Genomic DNA, 17,559 nt, shown 5'->3' with positions numbered 1-17,559 from the left:
CAAGGGAACACTTTTCAACTGAACTGGCAAGAAGTGAGAGTGTGGGGGAAGACACACACAGGGCTTTCTTTCTCAAGAGAATGCCTGGATGGAAAATAACCTATTTGACATGATTTAGCTCCGCTTTGAAAGGCAGAGACTGCTGCCAAATGCACTTTACTTCTCTGCTCTTGCCTAATAGTAGATATCTGAGGAGCGGGGTGCCAGAAGTGGAACCCACAAGAGCTCTTGAAATTACCTTTGTGAATAAAGACAAAAGTTCAAAAAGTCAAAAGAGCTGGCTCGAGCTCAGAAAAGAGAGAACAAATGTGGCAGCAAAAGAAGGCACTGAGGAAGTCTGAGTGTGTGCTACTGTGGTTCGTGAGCGCCCCGAGAGAAGCAGAGATAGGAGACAGAAGGGCTCTGCACCACACACTCCATTTATCAGCTTCCCTAAGTCCCGACCACCGCATTCAGCTCTGTACCATTTTTGCCACTTTTAAGATCCTTTGAAACTATCACTTTAATCATTGCATGTGTTTCCTGAAAGGCTCTTGTGATTCTGATCTTGCTGACCAAGGCACCATGTGTTCGTCTACATACATGCACCATGCTGACATACAATGAAAAACAAAGTTGTATTTGTATTCTGATTATTTAGCAGCTCAGTTTGGTTATGCAAGACAGAGTGAGCCAACTGAACCGTGATCCTACAAAAAGCGACCTAATACTGCACAAATGTTTGAATACAACTTGGCAGTTGTTTGTGATAGGCAAACTGAATTCCAGAAATTATTAACTTAGCCAAAGTAAAAAACAGAGCTAAAAAGAAGAGTTGTTCAATAGGCAAACAGGATTTCAGTTTTGCAAGATGAAAAGGCTCTAGAAATCTGTTGCGCAACCATATGCATATAATTAACACTGCTGTACTGTACACTTAAAAATGGTTAAGATGGTAAACTGTATGTTGTTTTACCATGATTAAAAACTTCAGTAAAATTTACCTTTTTAAATATAAGAAATGCATTATTCATTCCATGCCCTGCACTTGGCCACAACCACAGCAGACTGCACTAATTAAATGGAATTTCCTGTCACTTGAAAGAGAGAGAAAGCTAAATGGGGTTACTCTGTTTTAAAGATGTGCTTCGAAATGGAAGCAGAACAAATAAGGGGAGAAATATAGGATTGGAGAACTGAACTGGCTTGATTTCCCTGGAACAATCCGCTATGCTAATACTTACTCGGACATCTTAGCACTTTCACTTTACAATTCTTAACATGGTAACCTTTCAGACATGTGATCCGGAGCTACTCGGGTGACCATCCTGAAGCAGGCCAGAAGCTGGTGATGTCCATTTCTCCCTTATCTTATGTTAGACTCCAAACCCCCACCCCTCTCCAATCCTTCTCTGCTCAGGCTATCTGCAGGGAGTAAGATGTACGTATTTCATCATTTTGCAGTTACTTGATGGCATTACCATAATTAGGCATTATGTTTTGTTTTGTTTCTAACTTGCTAATAGAATTTTAGATTAACATGTGAGTAGGCTCCCAGTCCAGGACATCTAGTTTCTGTTAACTAGTGCCTCTGTGTTAGTTTCCTAGGCCTGCCCTAACAAAGGACCACAAATGGGGTGGTTTAAAACAACAACTTGTTACCACATAGTTCTGGGGGCTGGCAGTCCTAACTCAGAATGTTGGCAGGGCTGGTTCCTTCTAAGGGATCTGAGGATGAATCTGCTCCATGCCTCAGTCCTAGTTTCTGGCAGGTTCCTTGGCTTGTAGATGCTTCACTCCACTCCTCTGTCTCCACAGGGCCTTATAAGGACACCAGTCCTATCAGATTAGGTTCTCTATGCTACTCTAGTATGACCTCATCTTAATTAATTACATCTAAAACGATCTCATTTCCAAAAAGGTCAAGTTCTGAGACACTGGGATGCTATGGTTTGAATGTTTGTCCTCTTCAAAACTCAAGTGGAGATTTAATTGCCATTGTAAGAGCGTTGAGAGGAGGGGACTTCAAGAAGCAATTTAGGCCATAAGGGCTCCTGCACCTTCACGGGTGGGTTTAGCACCTTTAAAAAAGGGCCTCTGGGAGTGGGCTCTTGCCCTCTCTTGCCACGCGATCTCTTTTGCCATGTTATGTATGACGCAGTAAGAAGACCCACATCAGACGCAGCCGAATGGACTTCCTGCCTCCAGCACGGTAAGACATAAACTTATTTTCTCTATAAATTACCCAGTCTGTGGTCTTGTTATTGCAAAACCCAAAATGAACTAAGACCGGGACATAGCACGGCAACATATCCTTTGTGGGGAGCACAGCCTCTCAAAAGACGAACCCAGACCAGCAGCATCCTCATCACCTGGGAATCTGTTAAAAATGGAAATTCTGGCCAGGCGCTGTGGCTCACACCTGTAATTCCAGCAACTTGGGAGGCCAAGGTGAGAGGACTGCATAAGCCCAGGAGGTCGAGACCAGCCTGGGCAACAAAGTAACACTCTGAAGCTACAAAAAATAAAAAATAGCTGAGTGTGGTGCCACACACCTGTAATCCCAGCTACTCAGGAGGCAGAAGTGGGAGAATCACTCAAGCCCAGGAGTTCAAGGCTGCAGTGAGCTATGAATGTGCCACTGCATTTCAGCCTGGGTGACAGAATGAGACCCTGTCTCAAGAAAAAAAACAAAAAGTCAATTCTGAGCTGGGCCCAGTGGCTCACGCCCCAGTCCCACCTAATCAGGAGGCTGAGGAGAGAGAAGCGCTTGAGTGCAGGAGCTTGAGGCCAGCCTGGGTAACATAGGGATACCCCATTTCTACGAAAAATAAAATTAAATAAAAACGCAAACGCCTAGGTCCCACCCCAAACCCACTGAATACAAAACTCTGGACGCTTGCCAAATAGTCAGACAAGCTCTTCAGGCAATTCTGATGCGTGCTAAAGTTTAAGAGCCACTGTTTTAAATTAAACTGTATATATATAAAAAATCATTTTATAATGCTAAGTGTGCAACCTGCCCTTCCCATAGAATCACTAACCCCTTGAGGCAGTCTTTCTCATGTTACTTCTCCTATAGTAGCAATCAACTTATTGCTTACATAAAACAGACTAGAATTTGGAAGTCTGTGCAAGACACACAATCTTCAGATGCTTTATTTTGTCTGTTCATGAATACTATGAATTGACTGCCAATATTAAAAAATCTAGATTACAGACTTTTCCTGAATAAACTGGAAGAGCTGACAACACTGAATCCAAAATTACACACAACAACAATCAACTGATTGGTGGCTGTCCCTTCGGGGTGGGGCCTCAGTGCTCCAGTGGGCCACAGTCTCCACAGCTGGCTTCCCTGACACTGAGGCTTCATGGAGGCCAACCATCCTCATTGACATTGTATGCCTATCCCCTAAGGGCACTTGGGTTTGAACAATGGCTGGGCAGAGGACATCTAGACAGAAAAAGGCATAACTATCCACAGACCAAAATACTTGGCTGTTTCTGAGCAGCCAGTTTAGGAATGGCAAGCTAGAAGCCAGGGCTGCTGATGAACAATGCCACAAACTTTAGAAATAGCATCGACTTTTAAGTTCTGTGAGTTTGGCTTCACCCTTCACCAGATAACAAGGCAAGTTATGAAACGATCCAAGCACTGGAGATAAAAGTTCTGTAGTGGCTTGCCCATGTGACGACGTGTGGGTGAGCCGCAACACGGTAAGAAGAAATTCTGGTATCGGCACGACTTCATTAGAGAACAATGGGACATGGAAGACATGAAATCTGAAATCGTGATTCTAAGAAATCACATTTGCCTCCTTCAGATGTATGCTATGCTGAGCTGCAATGACAGATCCTCTGTGAAATGATTCTCCAGTGAAGCAGGAGGGGGAAAAACACATGACTTTAAAGCTACTTTCAGGCTTGCAAAAATGTTAAAGGGCAGCTCCTGGACTGGGATTTGATAACCACACCTTTAATGCAGACCCCAAATAGTTTCTGTACAAAGGACAGAGAAGACACCTTTTTGGGTCAGTGGCAGTGGTTCATGAAATATCAAGTGAAGGCGTAGTTTGGGATGTTTATTTCAGTGGGAAGGATAGGCCTGGAGTCTGGAGGAGAGAACTCACATATATCTAGGTAGAGACAGGCACCAGGCTTCAACAAGGGGACTCGCTTCATCAGTAACCCTCAGAGGAAGTTCGACTTGCCGTGGAGCTCATGTCAAAGCAGTAAATCCAAAACCTCAAAAATTACTGAGCCAGAAGATTCAGACCAACAGCCACTATTACCTCATGGGGTTATATTCCGAACAAGTTCTTCATTTTGATTCTCTCCTTAACCACCGCCGTACTTCAGCATTCTTAAGAAAGAAAAGTGGAAATGGAATCTGTCACTGATGACTAAAGCTGCTGTTAAAGACATTAGAATTTAGGATGGTAATTTTCTCCAAGGCAAAGATGACTGTTTCTCCTGGACAGATTTAATATCCTCAATAGTCTATCAAAAATTATAAAATATAACCTCCAAAACAAGTATAGCAAAAAGAAAAAAAACTTACAACACACCTCTTCAAGGTAATGCAAATATATAAAAAATGGGACAGACTTCCAAGACGCACTTTCTGTTCTTAGGTACTTAGTGCTACTGTATTATCAGGGTTCTCCGGAGAAACACACGTCGTACTGTGCATACGCATCCTACGCATCATACGCATATATAGAAATTTGCTCACATTATTATGGAAGCTGGCAGGTCCCCAAATCTGCAAGGTGAGTCGGCAAGCTGGCGACTCAGGAGAGCTGATGGTGCAGTTCCAGCCCAAGCCAGCAGGCTCAAGACGCAGGAACTGCTGCTGCTTCAGTTTAAGTCCAAAGGCAAGGAAAAGCTGGTGTCCCAGTTCAAAGTCATGTTAGGCAGGAAAAATGGTCTCCTACTCAGGGTCAACCTTTCTGTTCTATTCGAGCCTCCCAGTGATCGGATGCAGCCACCCACATTCAGGAGTGTGTTCTGTTTATTCAGTCTACCGATTCAAATGCTAATCTCACCCAAAAACATCCTCACAGACGTAATTATTATTCTGACCAAATATCTGGGCTCCTCATGGTCCAGTCATGTTGACTGGAAGCATGTCATGAAGGGAAGCATCACAACCCCTCAGATGCTTGGGTAGTGGAGAGGCAAAGACAGTCAGCTCCCAGGGGACACTAGAATTTATGAAGAGCAAATAACCAGGGACCTGTCTAGCCCTGTGAAGCAAGCAGCCAGCTCCTAAGGGCCTTCCTGCTCACTCTATCTAAAAGCTGTTCCCAGTGAGCTCGCTCAGCTTTCATTTAGGGTCATCATGCAGTTAACAATGTAAAGCTGTATGCCAAGATGCAACTGTTAGAAAGCCTACAATTGAAAACAGTAGGGAGCCCCACTGGTGGAGCAATTGGAATTTTCATCCATTGCTGCAGGAACTGTAAAACAGTCTGCTCACTTTAGAAGACAGCTTGGCAGTTTCTCATAAAGTTGAACACACGTTTACTATACGACCCAGCAATCCCAAGACCTCTAGGTATTTACTGAAGAGAAATGAAAACCTACGCTCACACACAAGTCTGGATGCGAATGTTTGTAGCAGTTTTACTCATGATTATCAAATACTAGAAACAACCCAAATGGGTGAATGGATTATAAAAAATCCATACAATGAAATACCAGTCAGTAATAAAAATGGACACACTCTTCATACACAGATCTCCAATGCATTATGCCAAGTGAAAGCAGCTAGTTTCAAACACTTGTATACTGTACAAGTCTATTCACTGGACATTTTCAAAATGACAAAACAATAGTGATATGGTTTGGCTCTGTGTCTCCACCCAAATCTCATGCCAGATTATAATTTCTGATATCGGAAGAGGCGCCTGGTGGAAGGTGAATGAATCATGGGGGTGAACTTCCCCCTTGCTGATCTCCTGATAGAGTTCTCAGGAGATCTGGTTGTCTGAAAGTGTGTAGCACTTCCTCCTTCTCTCTCTCTTCCTCCTGTCGGCCACGTGAAGATGGTGCTTGCTTTCCCTTTACCTTCTGCCATCATTGTAAGTTTCCTGAGCCTCCCCGGCCATGCTTCCTGTACAGCCTGCAGAACCATGAGTCAATTAAACCTCTTTTCTTCATAAATTACCCAGTCTCGGGTCTGCCTTTATAGCAGTGTGACAATGGACTAATACAAACAGTGAGGAAGACCAGCTCAGGGCATGCAGGCGTTAGGTGGCAGAGGGTAGGTGTGACGGGGTAGTATTAATACAAGGAGTACTGGAGTATTTAGGGGTATGAGAACTGTTCTGAGTCCCAATTAGAGTGCTGGTTACATGATTTACATGTGTTAACTTTCATAGAATGACGCAACTCTCCTCCAATATTTGCTCTATTATAAATAAAAATTTTACATAATCAAATGGTAAAAAAATAATTGTATGCCACCCAATTTAGGCTAGGGTAAATGCACCTAATGGGAACTATCTGTGAATTGGGGTCAGTCAACAGAAGTTGAAGGCGCAATATGTACATGCCGACAGGCACAAGAGGGTCAGTGACTCATAGGCATTGCTCAAATATTTTAGTATGAAATGAGGATAAGTGACATTCTTGAGTCACTGGGCGCAACCTGGGAATTATTTGAAAAGGCAGAATAGTTGTGATTTGTTATGTTTCTTTTTCCAGGCACTTTGTATTCACTGTCTTAAGGCAGGAAATGTAGGCTTAAAGACAAGAAAGGATTTGCCCTGGATTTTGATCCCAGTTCTGTCTGGTTCCCCAGCCCCCATCTTCACTCCAGGCTGCTGCCCCCCAGGAGCCATATAAAGCCACAGTGAGGATTATACCATGATCTGTCCCTTTTCCTCTGCTGTACCCCAAGCAAGTCCTTAATCTACTGGCCCCTTAAAGCTCTGTTCTTCCTTTAAAGCCAGAGTTCTCAGTTGCGAGGGTGTGGGGGCACAGGGGGAAGCAGGAGATTTTGCCCTCAGGGTGCATGTGGCAATGTCTGGACATATTTTTAGTTGTCACAACATGGGGTAAGAGTGCCACTGGCATCCAGTAGGTAGAAGCCAGAGATGCTGCTAAACATTCTACAATGTTTAGGACAGCCTGAAGGAAGAGTGATTCAGTCCCAAATGTCACTTGTGCCAAGATTGAGAAATGATGATTTGGAAGAGGGGAGGAAGGGAAGAAGGAAGGAGAGAGGAAGGGAGGAAAGGAGAAAAGGGAGGGAGGAAAGAAGGAAGGAAGGAAGGAAGGAAGGAAAGAGGGAGGGAACATATTAATCTCATCTACAAGGCAGCACAGTGTTAGGTATTTAAAAATTCTTATATCATTTATCTCCCCATAAACCTTCTGAGATATTATTAACCCCATTTTATGGTTAAGAAATTTGTGGCTAAGACTCATACAGAAATGTGCCCAAATCCCAGTGGTGAGACAAGATGCTGCGGGGACTGCAGGCACCTGGGACTGCAAAGTCGAGGTACCTGCAGGGTGGTGACTGGGAGCTGGCCTGGCAATTCTGCCAACCTTCTCCTGTGGTCTTAAAAATTTCTTCTTATACCTGAGGTGTCTGCAAAGAAGGAGGCCATTGGATCGCAAAGAAGAGGACTGTTGGATGGGTAAAAGGGCAAATCTGAATTCAAGAGGCTGCATTCAATGGATGGAGTCTGTCATCACTAAGAGCCACCGAGGATGGGTTTGTCCTCAAATCTTCTTTGGTTCCATCCGTCCCTCCTCCCTCAAGGCACTCACATCTCGCCTCCATCCCAAAAGCCCAGAGACAGACAGATGTGCGCCCCAAGCTGGCTTCCTGTCCTCTCCCACCAGCATGTGCTGCTGGACTCAGCCACAGGGAGTGGGGTCCCACTCGGCACAGCAGGCAGGAAGCTGGGGACCGGAGGGGTGGGAGAGGGAGATGAGAAACACCACACCCGCCGCAATCAGTTTCCCATAATAACATCTGATGGGCATGGCTTGCCTGAGAAAATCAGCAACTTGCTTTAAAAACAAGTCCTATTTGAGTGATTCTGGCTCAGTTTTACCTATTCATATAATTAGTGTTGATGGATTCAGCAGTTAAAAATGGGGTTCATGCGTTTAAGATAGAGGGAGGGGGAAGAGATGGGGGGAAGAGATAAATAGAACAGAGGAAGAAAGGCAGAAAAAAAGAGAGAGGACAGGAATAGAGAGGGAAGAAGGACATATGTTTGAAGCTTAACGGGAAACTCAGAATATAGATGTGCTCATGACAAAGATGAACCCCAGAAAGTGGTGAACCCCAAGACTGGGAGACCCTCTTGCAAACTGGGTGAAACCACAGTGATGGGAGCTGCTCTTTTGAGTTTGTTCTAGATCCCTGCAGCTGGGTTTCAGGTCAGGCGGCATGGCTCTCACACACCCTGTACAGGAGAACCAATTCCTGATCCATCTCTTGGGCTCTCTGTGGCGTGGTCCGGCTGGAACGAAGCTGTGGCTGACGCCCACCACACTCCCTCCCGCCCACCACACTCTCTCCCGCCCAGCCTGGCCCAGGCAGCACTCACAGTTCCAAGATCAGAATGACGTCTGTCTTGTTCTCATAGACTTCGTGCAGGGTGATGACATTGGGGTGCTGGATCTCCTTCAGGATGCTGACCTCCCGCTCGATGTCCTCACGGCTCACGCCCCGCCGGCTGGACTTAGTCCTCCTTTTCTTGATGAATTTGGCGGCATACTGGAGGCCAGTGCTTTTCTCACGGCATTTCTTCACAACTGCAAACTGTCCACTGAAAAGAGAAGATGGAGGATTCTTTATCGTTCATTAAAAAAACAGGATTTGAATGAGGACGTGGCATGGTGCAGAGGGGACAAGAGAACTGTGAATAGGAAAGTTCAAATTGTGGAAAAGTAACAAATTAGGTAGGGATGTTTCTTATCATCATTCAGTTTCACTAAGCATGTTTCTTTATAAACAATGCTGCAAGGAATATAAACTCTTAAAGTATATTTTATTTGAAGAGTGACCATGTTTCCATTTGTCCTTTCCTCCTTCCCTCCCACTTCAGGTCCTAGGACAGCAGCAAGGAGCTCTGTGATCTGACCTCACTTCCAGCAAGCTCTTTTCCTGCATGTCTAGTCTCTGAGCCTGGAAAACAAGGGATTGAGACCAGGGAATTGGTAAAAAAAAAAAAAAAAAAAAAAAAAAAGAAGCCCCGCCTTCAACAACATATTTCTAGCACCAATATTAACCAATTTAAATACACAAACAGAAAAAGGTCTATTATTTTGTTCACAATTAAGTGACGGATGTTGGTCACTCTCTGGCATTATCTCCCCTCTCCTCCCTTCTCAAAGTATTTCTACCCAGGGATCTTTGTGGTTCTGGGGAAGCCGATTCCACCCCTAACTGTAAATATGGATCATGTGACCTAGGCTGAGCCAATCAGTCCACTCCATTCTCCTGGTCACAATGACAGGCATGTGACCTAAGTAAGACCCTTTAGAGGATGCAGAGACACAGGTTTTCTGAGACTCTTTTCTCTTTTGAGTGTGACAGAACCCCCAAAAGCCGCTGCCAACAATCTTGGGACCATGAGGAGAGTCACTCTTAGTTTGAAGACAACCACTGCAGAGGCAGAGCCAGTAAAAGGGAAGAAACCAGGTCTGCAGTGACACCTTGGAGTCGCTGGATCAGCCCTGGCCTGAAACCATCTGCCTGTGATGTTTCTGCGACATAAGCCAATAAATTCCTTTTATGGCTCAAATCAGTTTGATGGGTTTTCTACTTCCTGCAGAGGAAAGCACCCTAAATGCCACAGCAAATAACCAGATTCCCTTTCCCATATATTAAAGACTGTAATAACAGAACTTGACTCAAAATAATAAGGGGTAGGCAGTAAGTGGGTGAGATGGTGAGAGGTACCCGCTGATAGTCAGTGGAACGCAATGCAAAGACCCTCCTGGACCCATGCTGGTGCCCTTTCTTCTTCCCTAGTGCCCAAGGAAGGGTTGATCTGTCCATCGCAGGATCTGTATGTTTCTTGGCACCTGCTGGAGTACTGCTATGTAAAGAATTATCACAGGTATTTTTAGCTGGCTTTATCCTCACATGAAGACAAAAGCCAGAGAGAAAAGCAAATTAAGGATAATATTTTGATGTTAAAGAATGGATACTTTAAAATATTACTCATTTACTTTAGCAGTAGGAGGCCAGTGAAGAAGACACGCAGAGAAAAGGATGATCTTTATAGCCGTGTCAATTTTTTTGCATGGCAGGCTGTTAACACCCGCTTTCCCCCTGCAGCAGGATAGCTGAGAAGCTGAAGAATAAATCACACTGGAATGCCAGCACCGACTGCCTGTGAACTCGCTACCTTAAACAGTTATGGGGTCTATGTAATGACTTTATTACAACCAAAATCCAATTTCTCTGAGGAGTAAAAACCTTCTGTCTACTGTGGGGTGGAGGGTGGAGAGATGGGGCATATGGAGAGAAGAGGGGAAACAGTCTGAATTCGAAACACAGTCAGCTGCTTCCTTTAGAGTCCAGGCTCCTCCTTACAAAGATATTATTGTGTCCCCACCAGGCAGATTCAAAAGGACCCAGGATAAGGAGACCTAGCCCAGCCCAGCCAACCAACAAGCAGCTGACAGTTCAGAGGCTGGGCCCATTCATATCTCACACATGGCCATAGCAACTTGTCTCAGAGTTACAACTCAAGGCAGACTCAGTAGTTTCAATCATGGTGCTTTAAAATTCAAAACCAAAAAGTCAAGAGAGAGAGAGAGAAACAGAGAGACAGAGAGAGGAAAAAAACCACTTTGGGAGGCCGAGGTGGGTGGATCACAAGGTCAGGAGTTCGAGACCAGCTACTCAGGAGGCTGAGGCAGGAGAATTGCTTAAACCTGGGAGGTGGAGCTTGCAGTGAGCTGAGATCGTGCCACTGCACTCCAGCTTGGGTGACAGAGCAAGACTCCGTCTCGGGTGGGGGAGAGGGGGAAGAAAAAGGAAAATCCTCCTGACAGGAGAGTCACAAAGAATTTCAGTGCAAGCCTGGATACAAAGACTCTTCCACATGTGTTTTCACCTCCAAATGTTCTATATTGGAAGTTTCTCCATTTTATTTATGGGAAGATGGTAAGTAAAGTCAGGTTAGCCCTGATGGCAGGATGAAGGCAGGTGCTGAATGTCATGTGCGCTCATGCCCAGGTGAACTGTGGCGCCTTAGTTTATAGCGAAACCTGGGGAATTTACTCTCTCACCTGACAATGGATCCCTCACTCACACTGCAGGGTCCCCACACAAAAAGTGCTGGCTGGTGAGGAGGGGATACGGGCTGGTGGGTAGGAAGGCTCTATGTGGATGCTGGGGTACTGGCTAACTCTGACTGCAAAGAGTAAAATGAGGGTCTAGAATGAGCTTGAGAAACTTGTTCTAGACCTATTGCAATGTCACCTCTTTTAAGATACCATTTCCTATTCTTCCCTGATACCCCTAACAATCTATTCCCTTTCCTCCAATCTGCCATATCCCTGAGTCCAAAGAGCCCCCCATACCCCTCAGGGGAACCTGCTGTTTTCTGCCCATTCTTGCCTTTCCCACCCTCCCAGACTGCCGACGCCTGGAGGACAAAGGGCTGCCAGGCTCATCTTCGCATCTCCTGAGGCCCTGGGTGCAGACCTACTTCACACAGTCCATGCACAATGCACATATGCCGCGGCCGATGCCTGAATCTCTAACCCTGCGAGCCCGAGGAGGTAGACCAAGGGTTCTGCATAACAGTTCAACAGAATTGTGTAGTGGCTAGGAGCCAGCAGTGTAACCCAGGGTTTATTTAGGACTTAGCCACTCTAGGCCTCAGTTTTCTTATCTGTAGAGTGGGCATAATAAGTGCCTGCTTAGAGGGAAAAGGATGAAATGAGCCAATACGCATGAAGTGTTTATAACAGCCCCTGACCATGGGGAGTCTTCAGTAACTTTTAGCTGTTATTAATCTGTGACAACTGGAGTTATTTTCATCAGCACACTATTGCCTCCGTCTCGCAGTGATGCAGTATTACCCCCCAAGTACCTACCTCTCATGACCGCCAGAGAGAAAAGAGCCCTCATAGTACAAAAAAAAAAAAAAAAAAGAGCCCACAACAGGGCTGTACTGTGATAACAACGTGGACAACTATTGCTAAATCCTCACTCCCTTCCTCCTTTTGCTGCCTGTCCCCACTCAGTGGGTGTGTTGTCACTTATAACTGCTCAGGCAGGCTGGCCCTGACCTTGGGAGCTCAGAGTCACAAGCTGAGCCGAAGTGCCAGCAGCCAGGCCCACCTGGGGGCCTTTGGGGGCCTTTGTGTGTGCTGAGTAAGCCTGTCAGGCATTTCCATAGCGCAGTCTCCTCAGGCAGTCGGCAAACTGTGAGGACAGACTCCTGGAGGAGCAACTCTTCCCTAACCAGTCATTTGCTTTGTGGGTCTAATTCGAGTTGGACTGTTGGTGAACTGCTGCTCTGATCCCTTCCTTCCTGGGCAGCTGGGCCTGGACCCGCTTTCCTCCCTGGATCGGGACTCCTTTGGGGGACAGCTCCTCTTCACCCATCCTCTGCCTCCCCAAAGACAACAACAACTTAAAAAAAAACAGCTTGTGTGTCTACTTTGCTGGTAAGGATTCCTAAATCGTGTGCCCGCAGAGGAATACAGTGATCCAGATTCAAGGGTGAGTTCACACAGACCAGGGAGCAAAGCCACAGCACACAAAGCAGCAAGACTACTGCCGCAACCACGCTGGGGGCGCTTGTCCCTTCTGCCCCCTCCTCACACCCACGCACTGAGGCCAGTCAGTAATCAACAATGATACGGTTGGCTGCATTATTCATTAATTACCATTACTATAGCTAGGGCTGTTCAATGGATGGGGGGAAGTAGCTCTTTACTGGAAAACAGAAATTCTTTGTATGCTATGACATTTAATTTTGATAAAGCAGTATAAGTGATCCTTATTATTCATGGATTCTGTACTTGCTTTTTCACCTACTTAGCAACTTTTTTTTTCTTTTCTTGAGACAGGGTCTCGATCTGTTGTGCAGGCTGGAGTGTGGTGGTGCAATCACAGCTCACTGCATCCTCGACCTCCCAAGCTCGAGCAATCCTCCCACCTTGGCCTCCCGAGCAGCTGGAACTACAGGAGCATATCACCACACCCAGCTAATTTTCTTTTTTTTTGTTTTTTTGTTTTGTTTTGTTTTGTGTTTTGTTTTTTTTCCTGCAGAGATGGAGTCTTGCTCTGTTGCCTAGGCTGGTCTCGAACTCTCGGGCTCAAAGCAGTCCTCCCACCTCAGCCACCCAAAGTGGGGGAATTACAGGCATGAGTCACTGCACCAGGCATAAAATTTATTTGTAACCTCCAAGTCAATATTTCTGGCACTTTCACAGTCACTTGTGGACATGCACGGATCGTGGAAAATTGGAGAGGATTGTGGAAAATTGGAGAGGCGGCTGCACACGTTTCTAGCTGAAGTCAAACAGCTGCCTTCTTGCTTTGGCTCTCACACTATAAACAAGTGTGCTTTCTGCAGTCCGTTTAGTGTCACATTTTTTATTGGTAATTTCACTGTATACAATGACCCCCAAGTATAGTAGTGTGGTGCTGTCTAGTGTTTCTAAGCACAACAAAGCTGTGATGTGGCTCAGGGAGAGACTGTGTGTTAGATAAGCTTCATTCAGGCATGCGCAATGTGCTGTAAGCCATGAGTTCAATGTTAATGAATCGTGTGTGTGTGTGTGTGTGTGTGTGTGTGTGTGTGTGTGTATGATGTCTTTAAACAGAAACACACATAAAACAAGGTTATGCAAAAATGACAAAAATGATTTGACCAGAGACTCACAGGAAGGTAACCCTGGGTTTCTCCTAGGAGCAATGGTTTGGTGTTTGCAGTGAATTTCTAGAGAACAACTCTCACACATAATGAAAGTCAACTATACGCCAACCTTTTTTTTTCCCCAAAAAATGCACTAACATTCTCCATCATTTAATAACTGACAAAACAGTCTGTTGCATTAGATACAGATGTCAAATTAATTTTAATATGAAAAACTTTCCACTAAATGTAATAAACATGTATTAACTACTCATGGTCAGATACATACAAAGATAATGAGACACATTCTTCCTTTAATGAGTTTTATATTCAAAAACTTGATTCAAATGTAATCACCAATTTTATTAAACAGAGGAAATGCATGGCTAAAAGGAGCAAGCTTCATAAAGAACAGGCTGACATCTAATTTCTCTGACTCACTAATATATCTAATCTGACTACTACCTCTGCAGTCACTGAAGAAACTGTAACCAGGATTACATGCAAGGCTCTTTACACGTATTACTTTATTAATAATCACAACTCTATGAGATACACATCATCAACTCTTCTGACCAATGAGAAAATCAGGTCTCAGGGAGATTTTTTAAAGACTGTCCCAAATCACTGAGTCAGTAAGCTGCATAACTGAGAAATGAACTCAAACTCAATTGTATTTGCCTCCAAAGCTCCAGGTTCTGAGCCCCACCGCTGTGTGGACCTTGTACACTTTATGCTTGTCATACAAGTCATCTCACTGTGAAGTTACAGACAGACTCCAGCATCACTCTAGGAAAGTGCTTTGTGAGGGGACAGCAAAGGGCAGGGGTTTGTGGTTAAATCTGTTTGGGTCATGTTGCCTTCTCTTCTCAATTGAAGACTCACAAGGTGTTTTAATTAATTAAAATCTTTAAGATGCTCTGAGGTGCCATGCAATAAAAGTACACCATGTTTGTGCATTCAGGAAGCATTCTAGTAACAATCAGAAAGAAACCCAAGTTGATTCTCAAGGTCAAGGCACAAGGATGGCAGCATTCCTATTTCTGTAGGTCTTCTACAGTTCCTGGTGCCTTAAAAAGAAACCTGTTTACCTTTTGTTTAATCCAGTCAGTTCTTACTGTCAACTTTATTTATAATTTGTGGGAGGCTCTGTTCACATGGGAGAACGAAGGTGTGGACATACAATGTCAGAGAAGATGTAACATTCAGAATGCAAGGAAAAAGCATAATCTGACTGGACATGACAATTGATGTCTGCCGCATGAGCTGGTGCCACACCCAGGGTCTAACCTTTTCATTGCTGGTCCTGATCCAGACATACCATCGGAACAAGTTCTCACCCGGAGCAGGTGGGTGCAGATCCAAAAACAAGTGACGAAAACAGCATCTCCTTTTTCATGTTTTTACTTTAAATATGCATCTAACCAATACATATGCCAATTAAAAATTATTTATGGTAACTAGTATTACGATGAATTCCCTACATTAACGCTGGAAACAGATCTGGTTTAAATCTAACAGCTGATACGTTCCATCTTTCCGCTCTTCCCAAGTCTTTGCAATATGGTTTCTCATTAACACAAAATAATTTCTACTTTTGAACTCGTATCAAATCCCTGGCTTGGCTTCGGTGGTGGTTTATGGGTGATCTATTTTTGTAGAAGACTTTTGCTGCCAGAGTAGCAGGGCAGCTTGAAGTCTGCCAGAATATTAGAATTACAGGTTGTAGGTAAGGGGTGAGGAACAGAAACGATTTCTCGAGGATGAGTTAACATCTGATAATAATTCACATTTACAGCAGGAGACAAGACCCTGAGGGTCCAGACTAGGGGAGAGACAAGCATGAAATACTTCGCTGTGGGAAGAGGAAAAAAGGGGAGGACTCTTGCTGTTGCAGAGAGGGTGCAGTTAGGAGACCCCTGCCCAAGCTGGCCTCCTAGGCTGTGCCTGAAGGCTGAGCGTGAGTCAGGAGTGGAGGAAGGTGTGTGTGTAGGGACAGGGTTTCCTAGAGGAGGAACAGCGTGACAGAGGCAGGAGGGCATGAAAGAGCCTACTTCATATTTCTAGAGGAAGAGAGGAGTGGCAGGGAGGTGTCGGGCCAGACACACAAACAGGGCCCTGTGCAGATGAAGCGACGTCAGCCCCAGCTCCGCCAATAACTTGAGAAAGCAGGAGGCCTCTCCGAGCCTCAGTTTCCCATCTGTGCAAGGATGATGACAACATGAAATGTGGCCATGCATGTGAGCGCACACTGCTGTCTCTAAACACATCAAGCACGCGGAAAGGATGAAAATTACCAAGTTGTCTAAGCTTCGTGAACTTCTCAGAGAAGCCAAGAAGACAGGATTTCAGGAGCTGAAAAGCAGCACCAAACTTCCCCTTGACATTTTTCTGTGCAACAAGTTTGAAATCTAAATGTTAAGTCTCTACATTTTATTCTCCCGTTGGAACTCAACAAAGCTATTTTCATTTCGGATGGAGACGTATTTGGTTTGCCCCCTTTGGTCCTCAAAGGCCCCTGCAGCTTTGCTTAGATGCTGAGGCTTTCAGCTGGAGGTAGGTGATGGGAAGTAGACAGCATCTTCCAAAGACGGACTCAGCCGTCTTTCTATCCCACAAGCTCTCTTGAGTGTGACCCTCCAGTCTCTCACCCTTGAATCTGAGCAGGCACCAGTGACTTGCCTAACACACAGAATGTGGCAGAAGTGATCCTGGAACTTCTGCCTGAGTTCTTAGGAGCTTCCTCTTGGAAGCCAACCAGCATGCTGGGAGAAGCCCGGGCTGTATGGAGAGGCCGTGTGCAGACGCTTCCGCCCGCAGCTCCAGCTGAGCTGACAGCAGCTGTGAGAGGCGAGGCACGTGCGTGAGCTGTCATGGACATCTGGGCCATCAAGTCTTCAGATGGCTATAGGTCTAGCCAACCTCTCAATGTGACCACCTGAGAGACCCAGGCAAAACCCTCTAAGCTGGGTCCGGGCAGCCCACAGAAGCATGAGAGTTAAGAGATCATCATAAACTGTTATTTTCAGCTACCACGTTTTGGAGTGGGTTGTTACGCAGCAGTGGGTCGGCAGAACAGCACTCAAGAATCTGGGATGGTGGGTTTAACAGATCACCCCAGAGGTCATGCAGAGGAAGGACTTGACACAGAAGGTGACTAGGTCACAAGCAGCCTCACAGGAGAGCACGGGAAGGGAGTGAGGCTGTCCAGGCCACCCTGAACGCAGGCCCCGTCCCAGGCTCAGAAAAACGGGCCCTCTCATCCCATCAGCACGCATGAACTCACTTTTCAACTTCTCTGCTTCTCATCATGGCAACAATTTCCCACCTTTCAAGGAAAATTCTGCATCATTTAGGAAGGACCTCAACACAAACAACAAAACCCAAAGACCCTCACTGAGATGCCTTCAGTGCTCTGGCTGGGCAGGGCTTGTTGCTGGCCTCCAACTTTACCTTCCCCGGTCTCTGCAGTGAAGCAGATCTCCACCCTGGGAAACACACAAATCCCACATGCTACACACGATCCAGTAAATACGGCTCCCTAATCTTCCTCCTGCCTAGTCTGAATGCCCAGCGCGTACCTATACTGACTTCACCTTTAGCAGAACGCGTGTGAAGAGGAAACACTCTTCAGGAAGCAGCTTCAGCGGGAACCCCTTCTTTGATCTTAACCCCAACAGGTTCACGGATTTCAGCACAGGACGAAGGCAAACCCTGT

The 17,559-nt window shown here is 45.4% G+C and overlaps 1 protein-coding gene across 10 annotated transcripts in view; it reads right to left on the bottom strand.

Moving 5' to 3' along the window:
* The window catches only part of DAPK1 (death associated protein kinase 1), a 210,907-nt gene that overhangs the window by 95,975 nt on the left and 97,373 nt on the right, over positions 1–17,559 (bottom strand). For all 10 annotated transcript variants that reach the window (XM_077965000.1, XM_028834216.2, XM_028834213.2 and 7 more), the window contains 1 exon segment: positions 8,559–8,780. In XM_077965000.1, coding sequence (XP_077821126.1) covers positions 8,559–8,780 — 222 coding nt within the window.

This window comes from Macaca mulatta, chromosome 15, assembly GCF_049350105.2.
Source record: "Macaca mulatta isolate MMU2019108-1 chromosome 15, T2T-MMU8v2.0, whole genome shotgun sequence".
Lineage (NCBI taxonomy): Eukaryota > Metazoa > Chordata > Mammalia > Primates > Cercopithecidae > Macaca > Macaca mulatta.
This window is presented reverse-complemented; position numbering and strand designations above follow the sequence as displayed.